This window comes from Nothoprocta perdicaria, unplaced genomic scaffold, assembly GCF_003342845.1.
Source record: "Nothoprocta perdicaria isolate Ctin4 unplaced genomic scaffold, notPer1 scaffold_65, whole genome shotgun sequence".
Classification (NCBI taxonomy): domain Eukaryota; kingdom Metazoa; phylum Chordata; class Aves; order Tinamiformes; family Tinamidae; genus Nothoprocta; species Nothoprocta perdicaria.
The window spans coordinates 2,773,157-2,800,148 of NW_020455921.1; the positions used below are offsets into that span (position 1 = coordinate 2,773,157).

The window sequence follows — 26,992 nt, forward strand, 5'->3', positions numbered from 1 at the left end:
TTTTTTTTTTTTTTTTTTTGAAGCTGCTGTTTCTTTGGTGTCTGTGAGAGTATCACTGTATACCTCTCTCTTACTTGCACAAGAAGTCTTGTGAGCCTCCAGATTCTGTTTATTAAAATTGACTTTGAGTTTAGATTTAACCTTGAAGCCTTATTGAGGTACCTGTGATGATGATTATCCCATTGCTCATTCTTTGTGTCATCGAGGAAGCTGTAAATTGTTTCAGTGTCTAGTTTTCTGCTTGTGGTTTTTTCCAGTCTCATATACGCTTGGACATCGCTAGCAAATGAAATCATACAATAGATGGGGAGCAGAGTGAAAATTGGACTTTCCAGAATGACCTGCATGAATTCTTGCAGTGTTTTCCACTAGAACTTAGGACTTAGCTCCCCTTCTGCTGTTATAACATAACCTGCCCTAATGTAAGGGAAGCTGTAAAACATTAGTTTTCACACTTCYGACTTCAGGTATTTGGACTTCAGAACTTTGATACAGACAAGTATCAAAGCTGACCAAAGACCATAATTTAATATTCTGTGGATATGTAGTTCATAGGATTCTAAAATAATTTGTGATTAGATGATAAAGCATCTTAATGTTTCTATTTAGCTGTAATTTTAGTTAGATTTTCAAGAATTTTGTTTGCAGTGTCACCTCTTCTTRCATATGTTACCTGATGATGCATGAATCCAATACCAAACTCAAAGTACAGTGGGACTTATTTTGCTTGTTTTAGTGGTCTTCTGCATGAGACAGAACTGTCTGGATTGCTGACTGAAGTCTACTCGTGCTTAAATGAGAAGAAAGAAAATGCATATTTTATCTAATTTGCCCTGTGTTGAAGGGCAGATACACTTTTGAATAACAGGCTTGGTTAGAATTGGTAAACAATTATTTTTGAGACATTTCAGGTCAAATATTGTATTATCAAGATTGCCAAGGTTTATTTTCTTTAGCCTTTTTTTTTTTTATTATCTACTGATGTTTCTGTTATTGCTATCTCCCGTTTATACATTCTCTCTTGCGCTCCCTTCTCACACAGCACAAACACACGTGCACACCCCCCCCTTATGAAATGCACACACTTGCATTCTGGGGCTTTAACTGATAAAACACAATGTCTAAACATTTGGTCGTTGAGTGTACTCTGCACATACAGATGTACTGTGGAGATAGGTGCCAGCTGATTAGAGTATTTGAAATCTGGTTGCATGACAAAGATTTTTATTATTGTTTGTTTGTAGCTAGAACTTTTTTTCTTTAAGAAAAATCTATTTTTTGTCTTACCTTTTTAACTTTGTTACTTTGTACAAAGGGMAACTTAACTGTGGTTGCCTAGTTTGCTTTGTTTCAGAGATCGAGAAGAGCTCTTCAGGTGGTATAAAACACTGATAAGACTGTCAGATTGCTAATATTCTTATTCTGTTTTTTCTTAGATGATTATGTTGCTATTGGTGCTGATGAGGAAGAACTGGGTTCTCAGATTGAAGAAGATATCCTTTGTTTTACACCTGTGTGCTCTAAAATAAGAATTTTTGTTACAAAATAGATTAAATCGTTTTAAAAATAAGAATATTTGTTAATTTAAAAACCAGTTTAAATAGGTTAAAAATTAGTTGACTTGATCCTTACATTGAATATTCTTTCATTTAAAACAAAAGCAACACAGTGTAGAAACTCAGTGTTTAAAAATATCACAGATTTGCCTTAAAACTTAAAACTTGACAACCCATCATTCCTGTAAAGCAATTTCCTATTTGCTTGGAAAATTTGGGAAAAAATATTTTAAAATTTTGCTAATGAGCTTGTTGAAGTAAGTGTATTTAATTTAGAATTTAATTAATCCCCAGAATGAGATCAAGGAACTGTTCTTAAGTTCATGAATGTTCTTTAATAGTTTTTACTAAGAATAACAGGACAAGGGGCAAYAAGTATAAGTTGAAACACAGGMAGTTCCATCTGCAYGTGAGGAAGAACTTCTTCACTGTGAGGGTGACAGAGCCCTGGCACAGGCTGCCCAGGGAGGYTGTGGAGTCTCCTTCTCYGGAGRTCTYCCAAACYCRCCTGGATGCCGCCCTGTGCCCCGTGCTCTGGGTGTSCCTGCTGGAGCAGGGGGTTGGACTAGAAGATCTCTAGAGGTCCCTTCCAACCTTAACCACCCTGTGATTCTGTGTCTGATCCTACCCCCACAAAATGTACATTTTCCTGACCATGTGTAAAACTGGACTTAAGCCAGAGGGAGGGACAGGGGTATTGTCTGCTGTGTTGAACAATAAAGTAGCTGTTGTCTGAGGTGGGAGATCAAAAGGACTTGATCAGCAGCGGAAAAGCATCTTTACAACGACCACCCCAGTACTGAATGCTTGCGAGTATTTACCTGTTAACGTTTTGTTCCTTAAATCCAAAGCACCTATTTTTCAAGAATTAAAAAACACTGATATGAAATACAAAAATAGGGTACGAAGTAGGATAGCTAATCTGAAGGACACAAAGAATCCTAATTTAAGGAAAAACGTGCTATGTGGGAACATACCTCCTGACAAGTTTGCCAAAATGACAGCAGAGGTAAGTAGAGAAGGGGCCTTGAACTGTTTCCATATTTGACTTGCATCCTGGCCTATCTTTATTAGAAATAGGAATAATTTATATAAACTACCTGCGCGTCTTTTTTCAGTTATTTCATCTTTTTTTAGTTAGAAGAATTASCCTTTAAATTGCCCCTTAAATTAAATTTCTGACCTTGAAAGAATATTTAGAAGACATTAATAGAAATTCCTGTTGAGGTGCTCATGATCTTTATAAATAAAAATAAATGTCAGAATTAAGAAGTATAAAATTAAATATTATAGGAGAGAAAAAGAACTATGGTTAAAAGTTGATTAGAGTCCTGTAGCCTTGCTGTTATATGTTGCATTCTGCCTTCAGACCCCTAACTTATACCCACCTGTGTGCCTGCATGTGTAAGATATATGGCATCTTGGAGACTTGGAGAAAGTTAAATTTATCATCATGTAGTAAAATTCCTGATKAACTTTATTCTAGAGAACAGCTTTTTCTGTAGCTTTGTAGAGAGAGCAGGGCAAGCAAGAGGCCAATAAAGGAATCTTTATATACAGAAATGTGGATGGGATCTTCAGGAAATAGTTTGAATTGTTTTTAACTCTCTGGGTATATGTACACATATGCAAAGAAACATTTCATGTTTTCCATTGTCCATCCTTTAGGTTCATAATTTCTGTCTGGGCTAAGATTATAAATTTGATAACCAAAAAAAAWGATTTAATAAAGATGAGCTCTAACTGAAATGGTATTAAGGAAAATATCATCCCATGTAGACATGGAATTCAGTGGTAACATTTTAGTGAAGAAAAACAGCAGTTTCTTCACCCTGCCTACTTGGTTACTGTACAGTTCTGAAGATCCTGCATATTACAGCCTTTTCTTAAAGAAAAAAAAAAAATCAGTGATTCTGTGTTACTGGTGTAACCTTTTGAAGATAGGTGCTTGTGTGACATTTAATGAAAATAAACCTTGGCTAATAAAAGTTTTTAAAAAAAGTTTATTAGCAAAAACAAATCAACTAACATTTGATAAATTTATTTGTATAGTATTTAGAGAGATCTCCTTTTGGATAGAGCTAACCCACAAGCTGAATGCAATAATTGAAAATCCATGTGTTGCCAAGGATGCAAAAATACCCACAAGTCACTGTGGTAATAGAAGTTAAAAAGAACACTGTCAAACTGCAATTTCGTGCATCAGCTTTCGTTGTTAAACTTGCAGGCTTTTTAATAATTGTAAGTTGGAATAGATGACTAATGATAAATTTTTATATATATTTCTACTTAGATGCAGCTCCTTGAATGAGGAAGGAAGGCTTCTTTAAGTAGGAGTTTAAATCTCAGGAGGTGATGAATTGCTAATAAGAGATATTACAGTTTATTTTGTCCTTTAGTGACACTGCTGCAACATCAGTATTAGRAATCTGATTAAGTCTTGGTTTGAAATAGCACTTTGCAGAAGTCTCCCTGAAAAGGAAACCTGCTCTCACGCAGTGTAGACTTGATGGAGCTACCAATAAAGCAACAGATTTGGGGGGTGGCTTTAAGATGGAAAAAGTCTTTTGTCTAAAATGAAGTCCTGTATCTTCCTTGGGATGGGTTATTCATAAGGAACTGCTCTGCTCTGCCCTGTCCTCCTCCTGCATCACTGGCAGTGTTGTGTTTTGTACCAGTGATTCTTGGGGTTTTATTTATTTATTTGCTGAGAACCAYTGCCTGGCAGCCAGGCTCGGGGCAGGTTTTGCCTTTGTGACAAAAGATGTGCTTAATGAACATCCAGCAGGGCAGGTGGGGGATAAATTAATGAGGGACTATGAATTCAGACTGTTTTAATGTCCAGACAATGAAATCTGTGGATCTCAGCTTTGGAATCCTGTTTCCAAAATAGATGAGAAATATTAGTGTTCTCRCTTCTAGTGATGATATGCATGGCTAGATACTGGCTTCCATGGCTGTACTCTATTTCTTAGTACAGATATAYAGATAAACAAAATAAAGGGCTTTTATAGGATAACTGTCTTCTGTAGGTCAATGAGATATTATGCAAGTAACCTAACCTAGCCAAGGGAGAGGATGTCCTTATCCTTCTGTACCTTATGTCTCTCTTTTCTGAAGTTGAGAATTGTATTTGCAAGTACGTGTTTCTAGTTGTATTGAAACTTCTACTGATTATTCATCTGCATACAAAATGAAAATTTATTTTTTAACTTGTGAAACATCCCAACTGAAGCCTTATAGTTTAAATTACAGAATAAAATTAAATTTGTAGAATTATTTTCCCCTTTGGTAAAGAATTTTTTGTGGATTCTGAATCAGAATGATACATATCCTCAGAAATATGTGCTGTGAACAATGGTAACAGTTTGCTTAAAACAAACTTTCTTGTAAACACTTTCTGCTGTATGTCTGCTCTCACAGGAAATGGCAAGTGATGAGCTGAAGGAAATGCGCAAAAACCTGACCAAAGAAGCTATCAGAGAGCACCAGATGGCTAAAACAGGAGGCACCCAAACGGACCTGTTCACATGCGGCAAGTGTAAAAAGAAGAACTGTACGTACACTCAGGTGCGTGGTTCTACAAATTGTTCATTCTCCTTTTTCAAGTTTTAACTTCTCTGTAAAGATAGCCAGAGAGAAAAATAGTTGCAGTTACAAAATGGTAGTGTAAGATAAGGTTAACAAATCAGAAATTTTTGTGAAGGCAGTGTGAAATACTTGCATGTGCTTACATGAGGAATGTTTGTTGCATCAGTTTACTGAAAATTTCATGTGAATTCCAGCTTGGTATCTAAATGCCTTTAAGTGCCAGTTTCTTGCAATGCTGAGTTTTTGCTGTCTCTTCTGATTACATTTTGGTAACATGCTTTTAATACAAAAAATAGTTTAACCGTATTAAATAGTATATTATTTTTCTTCAAAGAGAGTAAATYGCAAAAATGCAGATATGTATAATGTATAATTTGACTTTTGTTTAGACCCTTATTTGTAATCATTCCTAGAAACATTTCTAGTTTAATTAGGAGATATTTCCAAAAAAAAAAGCCTTAATTTGCTTAATTTGTTTAGTAGTCCTGCAGGGCATACATCTTCGATTACAGAATCAATTAAATTCTTAATGTAATACTGTATAATAGATGCTTGAAGTAGAAAGCTGTTTTTCTCAATCATGAAACCTCTAATCCTTTTCATCAGGAAATATGTAGAAAGCCATACAGAATGTGTAGTTTTATTGCAGACTTTCTCCTGTGAAGTTTGTGTGAAGTCATTCATTGCTGAAACTGGTATCTTTAGTACTTCTATTAGAACAGACCTAAAATCTTAAGTTTTATAGTCTATACGTAAGTCTGGTTTTAACTGGAATGAAAAATTAACTTACGTTTCTCTTCAAATATGTTTCTTAGGGGTTTAAAATTAGTTTAAACTTAGCACTGAACGTGTACTAGCAAAATATACTCATTTTCCTTTTTTACTTGCTTTTGCTGAAGGTTCAAACCCGCAGTGCTGATGAACCTATGACGACTTTTGTTGTGTGTAATGAATGTGGGAACAGGTGGAAGGTAAGACTGCTACTGCTTTGCGTGTTTGCTAATAGATGGGCCCTGTGCTTAATGTTCTGCTTTACAGTAAATAGCAAATGAGTTTCTCTTGGCTTGTGGTTATTTGCAAACCTACTGATTAATTTTGTATGGTGATATTGCCAAATGGCTTTAGATTGGAAAAATAACCTTGATTGAGGATGTGAGAACACATGGGCCTGGAGGGAGGCAGGGCAAGAAAAGTCAGGACATGGACTTAGACCTGTGACATTCAGGTGGAGATTCTCTGCTCTGCCTTGCAAACTGTGGCAAGTCCATCTCTGCCTTTGTCTTGGTTCCCTGAAAGATGTTCTAGCCCTTTTAAATCTCTAAACCTGTGAATAAAGTAAATCTTTTTTTGACTATTTTTATTTTATTTTATTTTATTTTATTTTATTTTATTTTATTTTATTTTATTTTATTTTGACCTTTTATGACCTTTTATTGACCTTTTTTATTCAACCTTTCTATTTTACTCTCTAAAGAAGGACAGGTGAAAAAGAGGTGACCTCTGTCATCTCTGACACAGAGGTTCCTGTGTCAGGAAGTGTGAGATGGTGATAACTTGATTTTATTTTATTATTAAAGTTGAGGAAAAAGGAATTTCAAAAGCTTCTGGAAACAGCGATGTGCAGTGAAATGGAGGAATACCTAATGAAGAGCTATAACATTTTCAGCCTGGCTGCAGTAACATTCCACATAAATCATGATATCTTTGTTGTTCCATATGCAGAATGCTGCAGCTCTGCAGATGCACAACATAACCAAAGATAAATAAGATGCAGAAAACATTTTTTTAAATGCAATTAAGTTTTAGTTATATTCTGACTGAATATAGGTCAAATCTATACTCTAGGATATGTAAATAATTTATAAAGGTTAGAAATTGATTGTCACAGCACATAGAGGAAAGAGTTCAATTGTCCCTAGTATTTTCTGTAAGGTGGCAGTTACAAATGATTGAGTGAAGGAAAAGTAGCATGGCATAAGCAAATGCTTTATCTAAAAATGTTCAGATCTTAAGTATGATGTCATTTTCTTGTTTATTTTGGAATTATTTAGAAGCAAGGTGCGTGAAGATCTCATAATATATTTGTTTTCTTTTGACAGTTCTGTTAGAAGAAGATGTTATCAAGACATCTGGACCAGTATGAAAGAGGAWTTTGTAATTAGCTTTAAAAACTAGGCTAAGCATCTAGCTTCCTGCAAATGAGAGGGTGTTCTTTTCTTTCTTTTTTCCTTTTCTTTTCACCTCTGTTAAGCAGCATACATCCCTGAAGTTAGCCTTTATTTTGACACAATCATCATTTCATTAAATGCTTTCCTAGAGCTAATAGACAGTAGGGGCAGGTTGCTCAATTGTATGGTGAATGTTAAAATATTTTTTCATTTTTATAAGTAAGTTGACATTAAACTTTTACCAATTAAACATTTTTGGTAACTGGCTTGGGTTTTTTTTTTTCCTACCTATATAAATAATGCACTGTATTTTTTTTTTTCTTTTACAGTCCAAACATGCCTCCTCCTCCCATATGTATCTTGCCTCTCCACTTTTGTTAAATAGTAAGAATAATTCCTGTTTCTTACTGGTATGTTTACTAATATTGCAAAGAGAAAAGGCATCCAGCTTCATTTAATCACATGGAATCCCTTTGCTAGCTGAATCACATTTGATTTAACTCTCTGGTTTGTACATAGCATTTCTGAATTAGCACTAAAATTCTGATCACGGGATTTGGAAATTTATTAATGGCTRTATTGACTTTTGCAACAGTTGGTTGAGCTTGTTTATGTGAACAACTTTAATCAGTGCTATTGATTTTATTTCTCTGAAKAGTGTATGTTGTATTTTATCCATAGATATTATTTCTAGGAACATCTTAGAATACCTGGTTAAATTTGATGCAATTGTCCTGTTTTGCTTGACGTGCTTGCCAATGAGGAGTACTTAAACTTTGTAAATAAGCAAAGGCATCCTGTGGTAGGCTGTCCTCATGATTGCCAGTGAACACATTCATCTCAGGATAAAACCGGCTGGAGTATTAATAGCAAATTCATTTGATACAGATGCCATTAATTTTGCTCATGAGCTGAATTTTGAAACGTAGAGTAACTGATGAGATTTGTAAACACAGRGAGCAGAAGAAGAGTGGGATGATAGAAATGCTGTTTGTTGGAGCCTGTGCACATTTTTAAAAGTATTTTCCAAATGATCTCTCAAGAAAAACATGTCAACATCTTTGGAAGTGATAAAATATTTATGTTACACCTAAGTTTGTATTATCATTTAATTTATCTAACCCTGGGGCTGAGGAGGTCTATCCTGTCAATGTATAAAGAATTGTTGGGGGGAAGTATGTGCAGTTTCTGGGGAATAAATTCCTTGACTGTAAAGGACAAATGGGAATATTTTTTATTGATTATTTCTTGTGTGATGGAGGCAGGGCTAAAGCGTGAGATAGTCTGTGGTACGATAGTATGATGAGATAGCATGAAATAATGTGACRACAGTTCAGCACTGCAAGGCAAAAGATGTATTGGTTAAATAGTTTATAGAGCAAGCCTTTTTTGGTCAGCTTATGCAAGGAAAAGGGCTTTTGTCTTGAGAGGAAGAAGTGATTAAAGCAAGAATTAAGTTTGGTTACATATGCAACCTTTTTTAAGGTAGAAAATTGTTCAGTATTTCAAAATTTCTTTTATAACTTTGTATAAAAACAGTATTTCATATTATTACTCTAATTCCGAATAATTTCTTTATTAACTTTCAAAGTCTGTTTATATATAGTCCTTTTGGCAGGATTGCTTGTTAAGAGTCGTTTAAAGATGTGTGTGTGTGTGTGTGTATAGTTTTATAGTTATATATAGTTGTTATATAGTTATATATAGTTTATATATATRTATTTTTAAGGCAGCAGCAAATGAATTGTAGACACTATCAATGACAGTGTTTTAAGGAATTTTAAGGCCAAAAAAAATGATAAAAAATATGTAATTGGATGTCGCTTAGACCTAATTTTTTTTTCTCTTCAAAATACGTACAGGATGGATTTGATTTACATAGCCTTCTTCATGTTGCATATCTTTATGCCTAATTATATACTGATGTTTCCCTACTCAGTCATACTTGGACCTCTTTAGACGAGCTGGAACTGTGGTAGGGCTTTCTGTGACGCATGTGTATCCAGCAAGAYGCTTGTTTGACCCAGTGCTACCTTGTGGCCGATGGCAGCAGCCTTCAGGCTTTCACTCTTCTGCCCCTGAGGGAAAAATGAGAAGTGTTTTTCTTATAGTGAAAGATGGGCCCCGAGAACTGGATGCAAAATGAATATGTGTGTATAAGTTCTAGTCATGCTTCCTTTGGGTACCCAAATCCAAAGTGAAGACTGTTCCACAGTGACTCTGGATGCACCTTCATTCAGCAGTTCTCCCAGCTCTACCAGAGAGGATCCAAAGCCTAAGGAACATGTAGAAGTCATCCAAGGTGGGGCTGGCACCGTCGCTTGGCCTACCTGCTTGGGGTAGCTGCTCCGCTGTACTGCGGCTGCCCCAGGGTGCTGGAAGTGCTTTTATGCCACGAAGGCTGTCGACAACATTGAGAGTAAATCTCTGTCATCCACAGGTAGCTCCTTTAGGGATCCTCAGGGGTATTTGAATCCTCTTGATAAGAACAGAGACTTTGAACACAGCTGTGCTGGAGTCTAAGCTAGCGTTTTAAGRCTAGTAGAGAAAAAGAGATAGCCCCCTTCCTCTTAAAACTAGGGGGGAAAAAAAGTCATTTTTCTTCAGCAGAGCTGTTGAATTTTGCTCAGAAAACAGTTGTGGCTTCTGGATTCTTAGGCATTTCTTCCTATATATCTGGTACTCTCACAGAGGTGTGGGTTTTAACATTTACCTTCTGTGTGGTCAAAAAGAAACATTCATTTTGAGGAATTTTCATTTGCTTTTGTGAATTCGGTTTCACAACCTGAAAGCCTGAAGCACTTTTAAAGCATTATGGAGAAAATGTCTCCATTTTTTTTTTTTTTTTTTTTGTCTGACTTTCTGGATTCCACCTACGATCACATACATGATTTGAACTTACACATTAAAATCCTTAACAGCTCGGGTAGAACTTGAATTCCTCAATCTGAAGTCTTAATTCCCAAAGTGATTTGTGGCACTTTTCAAAGATGTGGCCTTTAGAACCKGTGGTAAGTACTCATCCGTAGAACCTGGCTCGAAGAACTTTTGGTTTGGGGTTAATATAGTTACAACATCAATATAAAAATAATTCAGTTAATATTGTTGAAATGACAGCCGTGTACTTGTATTCTCAAGTACTGTCTAGAGCAAGCTTTTCTTAAAATTACTTTGTATTAAGACAGCATTTCTGATCACTTTCTGTGTTTCAGATGCTTTTTATTTAATTGGAAAGAATGACTAGATTAATGGTGCTAATGTGAAAAAAAAAATGAATTTAGAGCATATAGCCAGAAAGGGTTGATTTTTACCTTTTTTTTTCCCCTCTCATTTGTATTATACTAATGAATTTGAAATTTAAAGGTCAGTGTAAGGCAGTCGGCTTGAGGGAGCCCATACAATTTTAATACTGTTCAGCAGGCTCATAGAAAGGGAAGTCTTTAACAATATGCATGTTCTGTGGGAGTTAGTGGTTTGTAAAGTGCAGATGCTGAAGAACAAATACCAGTGGCCTGGGAAGTTGTAGCTTAATGATATCCTGCAGCTAGATAAATGCCAAAGCAAATCAGCCATGCTTATTTTCAAGCTATGCTAAATTGATTTTTGTGATAATTTTGGACTTTAACAAATTATATATAATACCTTGTGCCAGTCTTTGTTTTTGTCCTCCTGTGGGTGTCACAGTTTCACTATAGTAGCTTTTTAATTTCAGTGGAAATTGTATCTGCCTGAGAAGACAAAAGTTTGTGCATAATTACAAAGTATATGGAGTGAAATGCAATTAATAAGTTGTACTGTGGGTTGGTTTTTTGCATTGGTTCATTTAATTTTCTTTTAAATCCAGCGTTAAAATGACTCAAAATTACATAATACTAGTATTTTGCTTGTTTGTTTTGGGGGATAGAAGAGTCTTAAGAGGTATTTGTACGTTGTCTAGGGACCAGCATTCTGCCGTGGGTATCATCTTAAACCAGAAAACCAGGAAAGTTTAAGATTCTTTCAGGAAGGATCATCACATTGTTGCAATACAGGAGTAAAACAAAAATTGCCTGTACAAATTTTATTTAGCTGTTGGGACACACAGAAAAGAAGCCTAGAAACTGTTATTTTCTTCTTTTAATAATCTATTGTTAGCCATAAAATTACCCAAATCAATCCTGTTTTTTTTCTCTTCTTCAATTTTAGTATATCTTTATCTCAGAGAATAATAAATTTTATATTGTATGATATAAAATTGTTACGTTTGTAATCTTTTTGAAGTATCTTTGCAGGAGGGAAGAGAGAACTTAAAAGAAACTAAATGCGCCGTTTCATGACATGATACAGCTTTGAGCTTTTCTGATGTACGACTGTTCTTTCCAACAAGCTGAGTTTGACCTGGTTAAACTTTATCAGCTTTAGAGCAGYGTTACCCACCCTAATTCAAGCAGTAAGTGACGTGTCAGTCTGTGTGTAGGGTCCCTCTTAATGCTGCCAGTTTGATCTTTGGCTGAACTGGGTACCTGTCATCCAGGTCTGCCTGTAACCTGGATTTAGCCTCCTGTGCTGAGAGTGCCTTGCCAATAAATTGATAATGACGATTTATTGGGCACTGGCAGCCACTAACTGGGCCTTAACTAGTCTTTAACATGCCTTAACTAGTAGTAAATGGAAGAGATTTCCTTAACTCTATTTTTTTTCTTTTCTGATGATATAATGACTTTTTTCCCCCCTGCCCCGCAGACTTACCCTGTACCAGTTCTCCGTGACACCATAGAATGAAAAGGATTGTTTTTAACTTGTGTGATGTTTTCTGCTGCTTTTGTCAACACTTCCTCCTGCCTAGTGCATCAAGGAGGCAAGTAAATTGATTTCTTAAATTCTGCCTGTTTTGCTTTTTCAGAGATTAAAAAGGACAAAATGGGACTTCTTTAGTCCTGGAATTAGGCTATAGAAAGTTTACAGTAATGTCACCGAACGATGGATTTTATAATTCTCTCCTGAGAAATATTTTTGTTTGCTTTTTYACTGTTCCCCTTCTGTCCATGTGTTGTATGGCCAATATGCCATAATGTCATTTGGTTCATTAGAATGAATGTGTGGGAGGGAAAAACAGAATTCAGTACAAGTTGCCTATAAACTCCAAATTTGAATATAGTGGGACTGTATCATATCTCATAAAGAAATTACTCTCATACTTACAGATTTGGCTTATTTTCTTCCTAGAACTTCAGCTGTTGACCAATTTTGAGGTACACAAAAATGCTTATAGGGAGATGTCTGTGAAGAATCAAGTGTGATGCTTTGGGGATAAGGTAAATGAACACAGTTTATTAGTAGATAGAAGAGCTATTGCGTTGCCTTTTCACACTTTGAAATAATGTCTAATCAGCACCAGATAGTTGTAGCTTCTTTCATCAGTGAAATATATGAGTGTCTGTAAAATAAATGTCACCTAACTGAGGAAGCCTAACGTGTACAGAGACAAGGTGGTTGATACTGAGAGTCTCTCAGGAACAAGGAGTGAAATGTTCTCTTCATCTTCCCACAGAGTGAAGAGAACAATGCATGAGAATTCTTGTGCTTTATTTAAGAATTTAAATGCCCAGACTCTTCCTCCTCTTAAATAAATAATTTATAAACATCAGCAATATCAACTTAAAAATGCTTTCAGCAGTTTCTTGGTAGTAAAATAACACTTTTTTTCAGGAAAAAAAAAGTTACTTTTATATATATATATATATATATAGGCAGTATAATTACAACCATTAGCTTCCATAAACTTGAGGTTGCCATACTGATTTTCATTAGGCCACTGCATGTGTTAAATACGTATTGTAAAACGAGCGTACCTGTGCCAGGGACAACTTGTACCATATGGGAAACCTCATATGTAGTGTAGGATAACCCAGATCTTGATAGCACAACTGTGGGTTTTTTGGTCACAGTATGGAAGGGGTAAGTGGTTTGACTTGCAAGTCAAACTTGACTTAAAATTTAGGTTTTATGCTCAATTGGCAATTGTACTTTGCAGATAGGTYCCTTTTAGAGAGTTGTGTCCGAGTTGCGTGTTGCATTGTAAAAAAAACACTTCTTGAACGTAAATGTTTTATCTTCTTCCTCTTCATTCTCTTTTGACAAGTAATATTTACTTAGACCTGGAAACTGTGTCAGAGCTTTGTGCAGATTTAAAACATTCAGTCTGTATTAAAACTCACCTGAGAGATTTTCAGGTAAATATCTGGTTAATTCTAAATTCCCTGTTGATTGATGTAGCCCAGAGTTCCATTTGTTTTAAAATAAATACATTTAAGAAAGAAGAATCCTATGCTTCGATGGACTTCTCAGTTAAGGACCGAAGCAAGTCCTTGTAAATAGCCGAGTTCATAAACCGTGGGTAGGAGTCTCTGTGCATTAAGGTGTAAATCTGGAGCTGTGCATCGTCGAAGGTATGTTGGGAGGGTTCCAGCATGTTGCGGTTAATAACTTCCCTTACTCTCGAGTCCAGACTGACCTGCATGTTAAAACAAAACGCCAGGTAAATGGTAGCAGTGTGTGGTGCACATTTTCTTTTTTCCATCTCTTTTGGCTTGGAAAAAAAGCAGCATCCTTCCAGGCTGTAAAGATTATCAAATATACATAGGCTAAAAATGCCTGTATTCAAATCTTGTAGTAGTAGTCTGTCAAGTATGAAGAAATTAAAGCTTATTTTGAACAATGCTGCATGAAATTCCATTATTACTAAAGCCTATGAGACTGGTAGAATCTTATTTTCCAGGCCAATTTCCTGCTCTGTAGTAGAATGGATTTGTAATTTTTGTGACGTTTTGTTTCCGTGGGAATTAGTGCTGTTGTAAAGAGACCGAATTCAGAGTAAGGAGTATTACGCAAAAGGAAACTGTAACCTAGGAAGCTCTTAATCAAATTCCTATGTTAAAAATTGGATATAAACCTCAAGTAGCTATATAATGCTTCCATGTGTGCAATGTTTTGATCTCTTCCTTTCTTTTTTCCCTTTGCAAGGCAATGGCCTCTGTAAAGACATCAGCATTACTAGGCCAGACCGATTAGATTAAATACTATTTTTATCTGCACAAGTACCATTTGCCCCACAATCAAGTAAGATAGGAATTTTTCAAGGAAGTTAGAAGGTTTAAAATTCCAGTCTCTTTGTAGGATAATATTCAAACTGTGAACCGACAGGTCTTTGAAACATGACCTACTTGCAAACAGTGAAGTGACAGGTAGCTTTGAAAATTTTAGAGTCAGTTTTTGAACTGTTCTTGAAATCAGTTTCTGATCTATATCGTATTCTGTCAGCTGCTCTGTGGGCAATTTATTTGTGCTGTGTGGCGAACAACGGACTTCCTGAGCCTGCTGTGCATTTAAAGCATCCTCTTCCCCTTCTTAGTGGAAAAGGAGAAAGCAAATGGATGTGTCCAGCATAAAAAAATTGTTTGAGCAAGGATAAAGTCTTATCACTCTCTGCCTTTGTAGAGGTCTCAAATAAAAGACTTTGTATTAGTGTGCCTTAGTGACAATATGAACAGTTTTCTATCAGCAAGGGAAAATAGTTTTGACCATTTCACCCCAGTGCTGAGTTTGCCTTTTTTCTTTCTAAATCTCTGCTTACCAGTGGTGAAATACTTAGGAAAAATATCCCTGAGTGTTTCTGTGGCTTTAACTGCACAAAACAGCATCAAAGAACGTATTGGGAAAAGGAACGTACCTCTTTCGGAGAAAGGATAGAAATATAATCTTCATAAATTAGTCTGGCTTTTTCTTCGATGACGCTTTTGTTGGATTCTTGCTTTAGCTCTTCGCAGGCCATCCAGAAAAGCATGTTTTCCTCGCTGAATTCGGTGCGGAGAAACTCGCGGAAAGCGTTCCGGCCGGCCGGCGTCAGCATGAGCTTGTCAAATGACTGCGCCCACGCGTTGACTTCTTCAAGGGTGGGAGCAGGGCTGGAGGAGGAAAGAGGGGACAGGACACGAGAAGTGACCCCGGCTGCTCCAGCCGTTTTCACCTGGCAGAACGTGGGACAAAAACGCCAGGGTCGCGTGGCGCTGATTCCTCGCCTCAACTGCCMAAGTGCAAACTCAGCGTAATTATTAAGCGCTCTTTGAAAATGGGCCCATCAGAGACTCAGACACAAATGATTGCCTGGGCTTTGATGCAGAAATTCCAGTTTATTACTCAAAGTCTACAATCAATAAGTGATTTTTTTGCCTTTTTTTCTTTCCTGTGTCTAATAGTCCKTATTGAATCATTGTTAAAATTGAATGAAAATATTTAGAAAGCAGTAGGGTGGCAAATATAAAAGGAACCTTCCTGTTTGTTACAGTTTGCAGGTGCATCTGCCTGTCTGAGCAATTCTGAAGAGACAGTTGTGTGACTCTTGGGAGGAGCCCAGTTCCCCCTTGTATTTATTCTTTATGTAAAGCTGAGTGCTTTTAGCTTGGATAAATGCTTGCTGGGTGGGAAAGGGATGAATTTTTAAAAATATATTTCAGAAAGAAAGGGAGATTTACTATGCTGCTTTGATGTGCAGTCTTATGAAAGTTGTGATGTGGTTATATGCTGCATATAAACCAGATAAAAAATTATAGATCAAACCTTTTGGCTCTCTATGGCTTAGAGACATGGTTACAAATTCAGTTTAAATGACATAGGGACAGTAAAAGCTATTTGAATATTTCAGGTACTTTGTAAACATCTACTGTGTTTTTTTGTTTGTTTCATTTTTAGCTTAATATAATTCTTAATAAAGACTCTACCTTTCCTCACAATTTGGAATACCCTCTGCTTGGAGTTCATGGGATGTTCTTCTTGTTCGCTCTTCATCTTGATTTCTAACAGTAAGACTGCAAGGAAAAAAACAAAAATTTAGTTGACTTTTTATAAAGGTCCTAAAGGAACCTACAACAGATACTTCACCTCTAACATTTTACAAAATTCAGCTAAAGAAATAGAAGCCGTGAGTACAAGACCATAGATAAACTCTTGACACTGGTTTCACACATATGTAAATCTGGTGAGCTTTAACATAGCTGATCACTGTTCAAATTTGTATCACCTAGGCTTTCTATTCAGAGGTAATTTCCACATCTGGGAGTACCTTTTATCAGGTACCAATCCATATGTATTACATACAGGGTTTTGTGTGCTTGATGGAATGGGTTTATGTGAGTTAGGCTGGAAGATTTTATGGGAAGGTGATTCTTTGCGGGGTATGGACGTGCTCTGGGTGTCCCTGCTGAGCTGGGGGGTTGGATGATCTAGATGATCTCTAGAAGTCCCTTCCAACCTTGACCCTTCTGTGATTCTGTGAACCTTGCCTATTTTTCAAGTCCACAGAGCATGATGAGTGCTAGGTGTGAAGTGATGACCCCGTTGCAGGAAAGCCAGAGTTCAGCAATTGGAGCTCCCGTTTTAAGCAAGACCCTTGTATATGTCTGCTGGATATATTAAGCATCCTTCAGAGTTCAAGGGCAGACATAGGTATGTAGCACGGTTGTTCATTGCCTCCTTGAGAAAATGCTTCAAAAAACTTATGCCCAGAACATAAAATAAGGAGATACAGTTAAATATCACTGAGTATGTCTGACCAGAAATGAGTATTAGGTTTTTGGTGTTTGTAGTATTAAATGTGTGCCGCAATCGCTAGTGATGACTGAGAGGTGTTTCTGATGTCCCTTGGAAGGGTAGGTGTCAACTCCTGCTGCTCTGATCAAATGCTAATCTAGCTCTCTCTCAGGTTGTTGAAAATTCCTTTCATGATTTCAGATACTAGGGTTTCTTTTTCTTTAAAGCTTAATTTCAGGCTGTGCCTATTTCCTTTTAGGGAATGGTGTCTGTATTCTAGGTCATAGACGATCACAGTTCACTGAGGAATAACCCATACATGCGCGTGGATGCACCCAGATACATTCATTTGATGTACAAAGCTGCTTAAAATTTGTCAAGAAGAAAAGCTCCAAGTGACTGTAATCCATAACTTACATGAACTAGGTCCTTCTGCTGGAATAAAGCAATAAACCTGCTATAATTTCTAGGAAAATAAAATACCCAATTTCTTCATTTATTATCTTACCTTTCTTAGTGTGAGTTTGGTGTTCTAACCCTTGGTGATCTCACCTATAGCAAGGCTTTTTGTTAAACCAATTGATTTTTTCCCTTCCTTGCTTCCTCTTAAACTCATGGCTTTGTCCTGTTTGTGGCCTTGCTACTTACTGGTTATCTCCTCACGCTCGCTCCAGTGTTAGTCCATAATGTGCAGAGAGCTTCCTGGAGGATGGAGAATTTAAACACTTTAACACAAGGAGAGTGGCGGGAGGTTGGCAAGAGAGGAGAGAGACGCTATTAGCTTTGCCTAGTGGAGTCCATGCATTGGAAAGGTGGGAAACCTTCCCTGTTACCAAGCTGGACAGCAATCACGCTACCTACTGTAAGTGCTTTTTTTTAATGCATGAGCTGAAACATACATTTAAACCAACAATTTGACTTCACCTTGTCAGTAAAAAAGCAAGCAGTTAGAAAAATGTGAATGCTGTGTTCTCTTCAGGGTGTATTGGATGTTGGACACAGTCCTGTACTATAATTGTTGCCAGTGATTCCGGCATTTTTTCTTTTATATCAAAAATGAGTATGTCATGGATACTGGACACACCAGTACATCATCGTCGTGTTTGTCAAAGTTTTCACAGAGTGAGTGGGGCTGAAAGATCACCAAAGGAGTGCAGTCCCCCTAAGATAATATATGCAGTGGAGAAAGGCACGAGAAGCAACCAAAGCTTTCTTGAGAGGAAGGTGCCTTAGCTGAGGACGTGTCCTGGGCGGTCGGCAGGGCCACAGAAATGCGACGAGCGCAGGGCCTGATGTGAGCAGGGCAGAGCCTTGGAGCTCTGGCGGAGCTCCTGGAGCTTGGAGCAACRGGGACAGGTTTGAGCTGCGGGTGTCGGAGCCAGCGCTGCCTGAGCACTCGCACCTAGGCTTATTTCACCCTCCCTCCGTCCTAAGTCTGCTCTTAGGAGCGTTCTGAATGCTGCATGTTCTGCAAATCAGCTGCGTGAGTCATGCAGGCTGTTATTTTTATTCCTGTTCGTATTTTTTTCTGCTCAAAGTACTCGAGCTATTTTGAGGAAAGGCTTTATGAATGGGGGAATATAAATAGCTTAATTGCAGTTTGTTTTGCGTGTCTTGCTACTRGAAAACAATTCTTCTGAACAACAACAAAACCAAATTGTTTTAAAGCTAAAATGGGCTACTCTGTTTTGCAGCATCTAATAGTTCTCAGATTCTGAAATGTAAATAGGAGTGTTAAACATCGTAGAATTCAGGTAATTTCATATATCCTATTGAATAAATTACTTTCTTTGAATTGTTCAAATAATAAGGTGTACAGAAAATTAATGTCCTTGGGAATAATAGGTAAAAGGGGAAAAAAAAGTTTTTTAGCATCAACTTAAGTGAAAAAATGCAAATGTTATGTACTCTCTTAGTAAATATGCCACTCCTTCTATCTCTCAACATGTGTGTGTGTGTAACAAGCGACTCCAGGTTGCAATGTGAAGAGTTCTGTCACCGGCTGCGATCTGTGGGGTGATGCTTTAACCTCGGCTACGTTCTGCAGGGTATCAAGCTCTGATCCTGGACAGACGCAGTACTTAAGCACGTGTTTACATTTAAGCACCGGCTGGAAAGCTTTATATAAAGCTTTATTTAAAATAAGCCCCTGGGGCCTTACCAAATATTCACTGCTTGCACTCRAAAGGGCCGAGCTGGTTGTCTAAGCTGACTATTGAAAGCTGAGGGCCAGTAGCAAGGGCCTGATCAGGCTGCTTTTGCCTTAGGAGAGATTTATGGTGCATCTATGAGAAGCACTCGGCTTGCTGTCCATGTTTTGGTTGGGTTGCTGTGGCTTTTTAAGACTATTTTTCTTCATTTCAGTGCAAATGCTGGTCTTAGCCATTAATGAGTAAAAGCCCCAGACTGCCACAGAACTTTGAATTTGACAGGTTTTGCCCTGAGTGAAAACACTTGTGTGTGAGATTACTTCATTGCTTAATAAAGGAGAATGTGGTTATATTTTTCCCTTTTGCTTGCTTTGTTTCCCCAGTATTTTTTCCTYAGTGCCCTGTAGTGTAAGTTATTGTAGATTATGGTCTGCATGATTCCTTGGCTTCAGCAAACAATGCCCACCCTGTTTAAGCCTCTAATCCCAAGGATATAAGCTTCATATGCATAGCAGGTGCCGTGAGTTGACAGCACTAATTAATGTCATCAGGTAAATTTGTCGTTAAAACAGAAGAAGTGCTGGAGATGTGCTGTTATTTCTGGCCTACAAATTCTTTCAGCTCCTCCTACTCCCATTTAACAGTCTCTGCTGCTCAGTATTTCCCAGGCAGAAATACGAAACTGTTGAATGTTCTGGCACTGCTTTGTCTTTCCCTGAAGAGCTGATGAGTTCCTGGAGGAGCATCCAGTGCTGCCCCGAGCAGTTCCCACTGCACAGGGCGAAGCAGAAGCGAAGGCTCCGAGGCAGGAGGTGGTCAGGAGCAACTGAAGGTGCCTATAAAGATGCTTCGGTCCGAGCATCGCTTGTCTTGCTCAAGAGGGCAAATGTGGCCTTCTAATGCAGTTCTGTGTGTGCGCTCACCTGCCAGCGGGCAGATCAGCTGAGAGCTGAGGGTGTGAGGAAAAGGCCAAGACCAACCAGTTCTTACACAGGTGGACTTGGGAGATACCATGGAATAAGCAAAAAATTGGGAAGATGAATTGCTCATCACCAAAGAATAGGTAAAAAAAAAGCAGGACTTTTCCTCCAACCTTCAGTTCTGTGGGACTGGTTAGGTTTGGATCTGTTCCTTCAACTGCTTACATGATACCTGCTCTGAGCACTCATTTGGACAGCAAAAAGACAAGGATTTTTCTGAGCCAAGAGCCTAGGCCTGAGCTAAACAGAACTGTAGCCTTAGAGTAGGCAAAGAATGGGTCTGAACTGAATGAAGCATGTCCATTTGTTGCTGCTTGTAGAAAACTTGTGAAGATGCCTTTTCTTGACATTTTATCACATTTGTATAACGTTCTGCACAACAGAACTGTGATGTGATGGGGCTTTTAGACATTGCCATATAGACATTTAGCTATTTACATAATACACAACATTTTTAGTTCTTTTGGGGGGGAGTGAAAATAGATTTGATTTCTGAGATAGGAGCACAGCTTTTGGTATTGTGTAAGATGACACTGATAATATGTTATCAACTTGTCAAAAGCATATTGGCAGCACAGCTCCTTTTTTGTTAATTGGAGTTGCGTAGAAATACTTTAGAGGAAGCTTTGCAAATTTTTCTTTTTTTTCCTTTTATGTGTAGAGATGTCATAAGTCTGTTTATATTATTTGGAGACCCTATTTTATATGAAGAGTGTCAGTAGTGCTATTTTGGCTTTTTTAGTGTTTAAATTTGCCAGTGGCAGATTGTTGTTCTAACATGCATGGAGAAGAAAATTCTGAAGCTCCTGGAAGCAACTGGAGTTCTACAGAAATACTGTGTAAAACTCCAGTTCTACAGGAGTTCTACAGTAATACTACACCCAACTCCTATCACCTGAATCTTGATACCTCGATCTTCTTTATTTTCAGTATTTTTCATTAGTTTTTAGGATTTGGGAGCATTACCTAATACTTAGATACACCACTACGATCAAAGAAATTTAGTGTCCTTCACCAGTTTGCTAATGTGGCYTTGTTGAGTTATTCAACATTGACAGATATTGCTTTCCTATGGAGAAAAAAAAGAGGACGATAATGCCTCATTACTTACGTAAGCAATTTTTCCCTTTCCCATTTGAGGGAAAAGAGACTTTTAACATAGGGAAACAGAAGTAGGCATTTGATAGCTTAGACCAACTCTTAACTAGTTTTTGAAGAGGCAAAATTCTGAACTGAGAGCTTGAAGAGACAGTTTGTTCAAGGTAACTTCTGCACATCCAACCAATGCTTAATTTACTAATTCATGGGAGCAGCTTGGTCAAACGTTGTTCCTATGCAGAAGGAGTATGAAATGTTATTGAACAGAACCGTAATATCGGGCACMTGCTTGGTGTGGGGCTGAACGACTGAGTAACTAGAACCTACACTGACGGGAGTGAGCAGAGAGAGGATAACACAACAGGACTCTCTGAAAGGAGGAGCAGAATGGGACCCTACAGAACCCTTAATGCCCACAGGACAAGAAAACAGTCATCTCTYATAGCCCCAGATAGTGTAAGAAGTTGTCCCGTGTTGTCCTAGACGCTGTCCGCCGCCTCCCTCCCCTTCTCCTCAAGGCTTGAACGAGAGCGGGTACCACGAGCAGCTGCAGCAGCAGCACCAGCAGAAGCAGCAGGCGTTGGACCCTCGGCCGCCCGCGCCGCTCGGCGCCGGCGCGGAGCCGGGCGTCTCCTGGGCCGCAGGCACGTGTCGCTTGTGCATCTCCGTCCGCTCGGGGCCCATGGGCTGCGGGGAGGCGAGAGAAGGAGTGTGTAAGTGACGTCGCTTTTCCCTTTTGGTGCTTTAGATGTCTTACCGAGACCCCCCAAAACGTTAGTTTAAGTGCTGTGATGGAAGGCAAGAGGCTAATGAAATCCTGCACGTGGCTGGGAGCACGGGGAGAAAAGGGAGGTGATGCAAAGACTGTAAAGGGGAAGCGAGGTCTCTGCCTCTGAGGGCTGCAGCTCTTAGGGCACTGGTGCAYAAACCTAGGGATTTTCTGAGCCTTTGACTTAAAGGCTTGTCCTAAAAGACAAAGTATTGAACTCAAGTAGTTGGAGCCCCWTGGTTTGCGGGTTGTTTGTGTTTTATTTTGTCATGATTATTTGACGCATTCGGTTCATYGATGCTTGGGTGAGATCTGAGAGCTTCAGGAAACCCGGCCCATGTGGTAAACGTTAAGAAAGCCCCAGACCTCCTGGCTGCCCCATAGCAAAGGGGAAAGGCCAACAAGTGTCTGTCCATAACCAGACTGACTCCCACAACTTTTAACAGTGCTTTTTCTGTGGATAAGGAATCAAAAAGACAAGGCCAGACAGGAAGATTTAGCATGTTCCCCCGCTCATCTCCCAGCTGTCCATAATGGGAGACAACATGAAACAGGTTTTTGTGGAAGTGCTGGTTGGGATCTTTGCACTGTTCTAGGAAGCGTTTTGGAGCCTGAATTCTGCAGATGTTTGGCATTAGCACCGTTAGGCAGTGCTAATGAGACACCACTTCCCATGAAAGTGGTTGTCTCCTTCTGGGGCACCTTTCTGGGAGCTTTGCATTTCCTCTGCAGAACCTGATACGCTGAGGGCTGGGCCAAGTCTAAGTGACATCTCTGCTACGCAAATGAAATGCCGGCTTGCAAAAGGATTAGTGCAACTTTCCTCGTTCTGTTTCATCCTTGGATGCTTAACTAGTCATGTTCCTGTATCAAGTGATGTCTTTGTGCACAGGTTTTTTTTCGGGTTGCTACACCTTCTTTGGAGACTGTGACAGTCGTATGGGAGCGAACATCATCTGCTACAGATTTTGTTTATTCACAATTTATTTATGGGCTTGAAACATCTGAGCTGAACGATGGAGAGTTAAAAGTTGCTTTCTCTTCCAAAACATTCCATCCAATTTAGGCACTATTTAACACTGTAACTTGAGGGAAAATGCACAGACACTGTCACAGACTCTGCAGAAGTGTCAAGAAAAAGGTAGGTTATTTTAGCACAATACAGTATTAAATTGTTCTACTTTCTTTCTTTCCCTTCTGAATTTGTTTTTCTATTATAGAGCTTAATTTTTTTTATTTTGTTTTTGCTAGAACCACCCACTCTCCCAAGAGAAAAATGTATGACATGCTGAGCAGAAGTTGCAACTGTTTTGCAGAAGGAATAAACTACAAGACGAATAATGCACCAAAAAATGATATTTCATTTTGTGCCTCTGTAGATCTAATCTGACAAGTACTACCTAAATGTCCAGAAATACAAAATTTTAGTTTTATTTTCTTCAAGGCATGGGAAAAGTAGATGAGAGTTGAGATGGGAAGAAAACACTTTTTTCCCTCATCCCATCCACTACCGCCTAATTCAAAATACTCTTTTGGATCCAGTGTTTCCATTTCAGATTCTTTTTTCAGATCTGTTTTTCATTTTAATGAAATGGAAGAATACATAAGTAGCTCTATAACACAAGCTGTCCAAAAGCATGGTGTGCTTAATTTCACTTGTGAATCATCCACCTTACTTAAAAGCTTTCTGATACTATAGGTTTTTATGAATGTTCATTATACTTGATTTATCCCACAACTTGCAGAAAATGAGTGACTGAGCAAAATAAAAAATCACGACACAGTGTATCAGATTAAATTATGCATTAGCACTTTTTGGCAGATATATATACCAGCTTTCTCATTAATTTAGCAAAAAGGTTTTGGTTATGTATGTGAAGAAGATCTTCTTGAAAGATATTTGTAGCACAGAGAGCAGAGTTTGATGGTGGAGGAGTTGCTTTGCAGTAATGGGACACAAGCAGGAAATCACTGGAACGTATCYGTTGCTTAACGACAGCCCAAGCTTTGATTACAGAACTGTTCCATGATTACCATGCATTTATTCCCTGTGGGCACTGGGAGGTGTGTCACACATGTGGCAGAGGTTTGGGGTGGGTGACAAATTAATTAGGATGGGATTTTTTTTCTCTGTAGGGTTTAAGTAGGATTGCTGTGGTAGGATGCGTGATGTAATTTATACCTGTAGCACTCCCACAGAGGTATCGTGTTCCAAGAAAGCTGTTCAGAAARAGCTGTTCAGAAAAAGGGACTTATGGAGAAAGGTAGGAGCTGGAGAACAAGGGATCATTGAAAGCTTTTACTGGTCAGAAAATCAATATATCTTTTTCAGTTCCCTTTTCTAGGTTAGCAACCCGAATTTATATTTTCACTAGGCTTGAGAAATAGGTTAGCTTGGGCTCAGTGAAATCAATGGAATAGCAAGGTAGACAGCTAAGCAGTGAAGCAGGTCTTACAGTGCTGTAGAAACTCCTTTGGTGTTAAGATACATTGAACAAACCAGGCTGGTCCAGGTTCACAGAACACGTAATCCTAAATAATCCTTCCCAATGCTGTTTTGCTAACTTTATTCCTTCCTGCTTTTTAATGTAGCTCTGGCTTTAAACCAAACTGCAGTCAAGCCCATTCTTCTATATCCTCTTCCCCTGGGGCCAGCTCCCTTGGGTCACATAAGTACTGTTAATCTGCAGGAGAAGCAGATGTTTTCTGTAAGAAGTCTAGGGTTTTGTTTCATTCTCTAATGAGAACTGTAAGATAGAATTCATATGTTCATGTTTGCTACATAGTATGTGTTGCAAAAGTATATCACAGTTATGATCATCCTAAGACCACATAGGTTCTGCTCAAATGGTATCTCCTAATTCCATATTTATATTCATGTATTTACAGTTTTTCTGGATTTTCTTGCCTTTTTTTTTTTTTTTTTTTTAAGTCACCTAAGAATAAGAGAAAACTGAAGAAACACAAACCCTGCAATTACACACGTGTGTATGGTAACATAGGAAGTTTACCAAAAGCTCCTTAATCGGCTGCCCATAACCTTGCTCTCTCATAGCCTGCTCTTGGCTAAAAGAGATGCAAAGGCACAAAGACCGAGTTTGTCATCTAAAGATTCAGCTTAAAATACAAAGCAATGATGCTATTTTAAAAAGTTTAAAAAGCAATGATACTATTGGAGTATGACCTGTACATGTAGAAGCTGGGGTTTGGAAGCTGTAGGGGAATTGGTGATACAGATGAAACATCTTGTTGGGGTCGCATGGTGAGTTAATGGTAAAGCCACTGGCAGAATTCAGACAGAAAAGTCTTATTTAATGACTGTAGTAGGTTTCCTACTGACTTTAGCTGATCCAGCATGAACCATAGTTGTTTCTGTGGTCTCTGACTGGAGAACCACAGTTCTCCACCAGACTTTGGTTCTTTTCATCACAGCTACTGCAGTTATATAATGGGCAGATATTATATACAGCGGCCAGAATTACTTTTTTGAATTGARTCGCAAATTATGTACGGCCCATAGCTGTGTTAGTGAAGGAAAAAAATGCAAGTAATTATTTATAGTGTCTCAGTAGTCATATGCATGAACGGACATTAGATTTATCAGCAACTCCAAAGTGTATTATTTGTAGTAATTTACAAAATTGCTTCTTTGCATTACAGTCTATGTTCCCAGCAGAAAGGAGGCCACTATAAACATTAGATGCTCATGCCAGACAGGAGAGATTTGGTGTCTTTCGTTTTGTTTGTTTGCTTTGGAGGGTTTTTCTTTTCCTGCCCTCCTAGTGAAAAAAAAAAAAAAAAAAGAAAAAAAGAAAAAAAGTTTTGTGTTTATACAATTTAATGTCTATTCATCTGGGATATCGTATTTTCTGACTGGACCATGGAGCAGCCATAAAAGCACTTGGAAACCCCCTGTATATGTTCTTTGAATCAATGTGGACGCTGTTGTATATTAGTTGAAAGAATTATTCACCTGTGGATCCTATTGCTGTAGTAAATAGCATCAAAAACTGCTATCTCTTAAAATTCACTGCCCCACAGAAGGGGGCCGAAAGGCGTAAATTGACCATAATCCAAAGCAAAAGAAATTTAACTGCTAATTTTGCTTTTCCTCTTTTCTGAACTTGCACTGAGGGTAATTGGGGCTTTTTATAATTGTTGAAGAATTTCAGTTGTCTATGGCCTTTAAAGTTTTTGAAGGAAAGTAGAAAATGACATATGTTGGTACTTGTGTTTAGCTAAATCTTTTTCCTTCCCCATCCCATCTGAGAATACCCATCTGAGTAGGCAGGATGGTGAAAACTCAGACTTACAGGTGCTGGAGTGAGGGAACAGGGTAAGAGGCGCCTGCCTTGCTCCCCTGCCAGCTGCTCCTCCTCTGACATTGCAGAAGAGGTCGCTTAGATTTCTCCCAACAACTCAACTGTGGCATTTGCTTTCTTTGYTTTAAACTGAAATAATGATCTCAAACAGTGATCCCTGTTTCCTTACACTTGATGTTGCAGAAAAATGCATGTACAGAGCTGGCCAGGGAAAACATGAATTACAGTAAGCAACTTGGACACCTTTGAGCTTGAGGAGCCCTGAGAACTGAAGCATCTGTACAAGTGCATTAAAGGAAGAGGGATTCCAGTGTTAGGGCTRSAGGAAACAGTCACAAGCTGAGGCACCAAAAGTTCCACRGGAGCTTAAGAAAACATTTCTTAACAGTGAGGGTGACAGAGCCCTGGAACAGGCTGCCCAGAGAGGTTGTGGAGTCTCCTTCTCTGGAGATCTTTAAAGCCTGCTTGGAYGCAGCCCTGTGCCACGTGCTCTAGGTGACCCTGTGTGAGCAGGGGGGTTGGACTAGATGACCTCTGAGGTCCCTTCCAACCATAAGCATTCTATGATGATTCTATGATTTGGCTATAGAACAAGAAAGTGCATTCCTCAGAAAACAAGATTTACAGACATCTTCCTGCACCTGCTGCTGTCAAGGCAGATCCTTCTAACCTGACAGGAGCCTCTTTGTAGTCCATATGGCATTCATAGGAGTGAGAGTTGATGACCAACACTGACGATATTTTGCCTCAAGGAAAAACTGTATAATGAATCAACTAGATGTGGGGGTCTTTTT

At 38.4% G+C, this 26,992-nt stretch overlaps 2 protein-coding genes across 2 annotated transcripts in view; one reads left to right on the forward strand and one right to left on the reverse strand.

Annotated features, from left to right (window-relative positions):
* The window catches only part of TCEA1 (transcription elongation factor A1), a 25,904-nt gene extending 17,682 nt beyond the window's left edge, over nt 1-8,222 (forward strand). Inside the window, exons 6-10 of the mRNA XM_026050090.1 lie at nt 1,437-1,493; nt 2,411-2,565; nt 4,980-5,126; nt 6,047-6,118; nt 7,247-8,222. Coding sequence (XP_025905875.1) covers nt 1,437-1,493; nt 2,411-2,565; nt 4,980-5,126; nt 6,047-6,118; nt 7,247-7,255 — 440 coding nt within the window. The 3' untranslated portion in view covers nt 7,256-8,222. The remainder of the gene's footprint in view (nt 1-1,436; nt 1,494-2,410; nt 2,566-4,979; nt 5,127-6,046; nt 6,119-7,246) is intronic.
* Nucleotides 8,223-13,113: 4,891 nt separating this feature from the next.
* Nucleotides 13,114-26,992, reverse strand: part of RGS20 (regulator of G protein signaling 20) — a 36,167-nt gene continuing 22,288 nt past the window's right edge. The window contains exons 3-6 of the mRNA XM_026050111.1: nt 21,646-21,794; nt 16,072-16,158; nt 15,024-15,258; nt 13,114-13,808 (exon numbers count right to left, since the gene is read on the reverse strand). Coding sequence (XP_025905896.1) covers nt 13,620-13,808; nt 15,024-15,258; nt 16,072-16,158; nt 21,646-21,794 — 660 coding nt within the window. The 3' untranslated portion in view covers nt 13,114-13,619. The remainder of the gene's footprint in view (nt 13,809-15,023; nt 15,259-16,071; nt 16,159-21,645; nt 21,795-26,992) is intronic.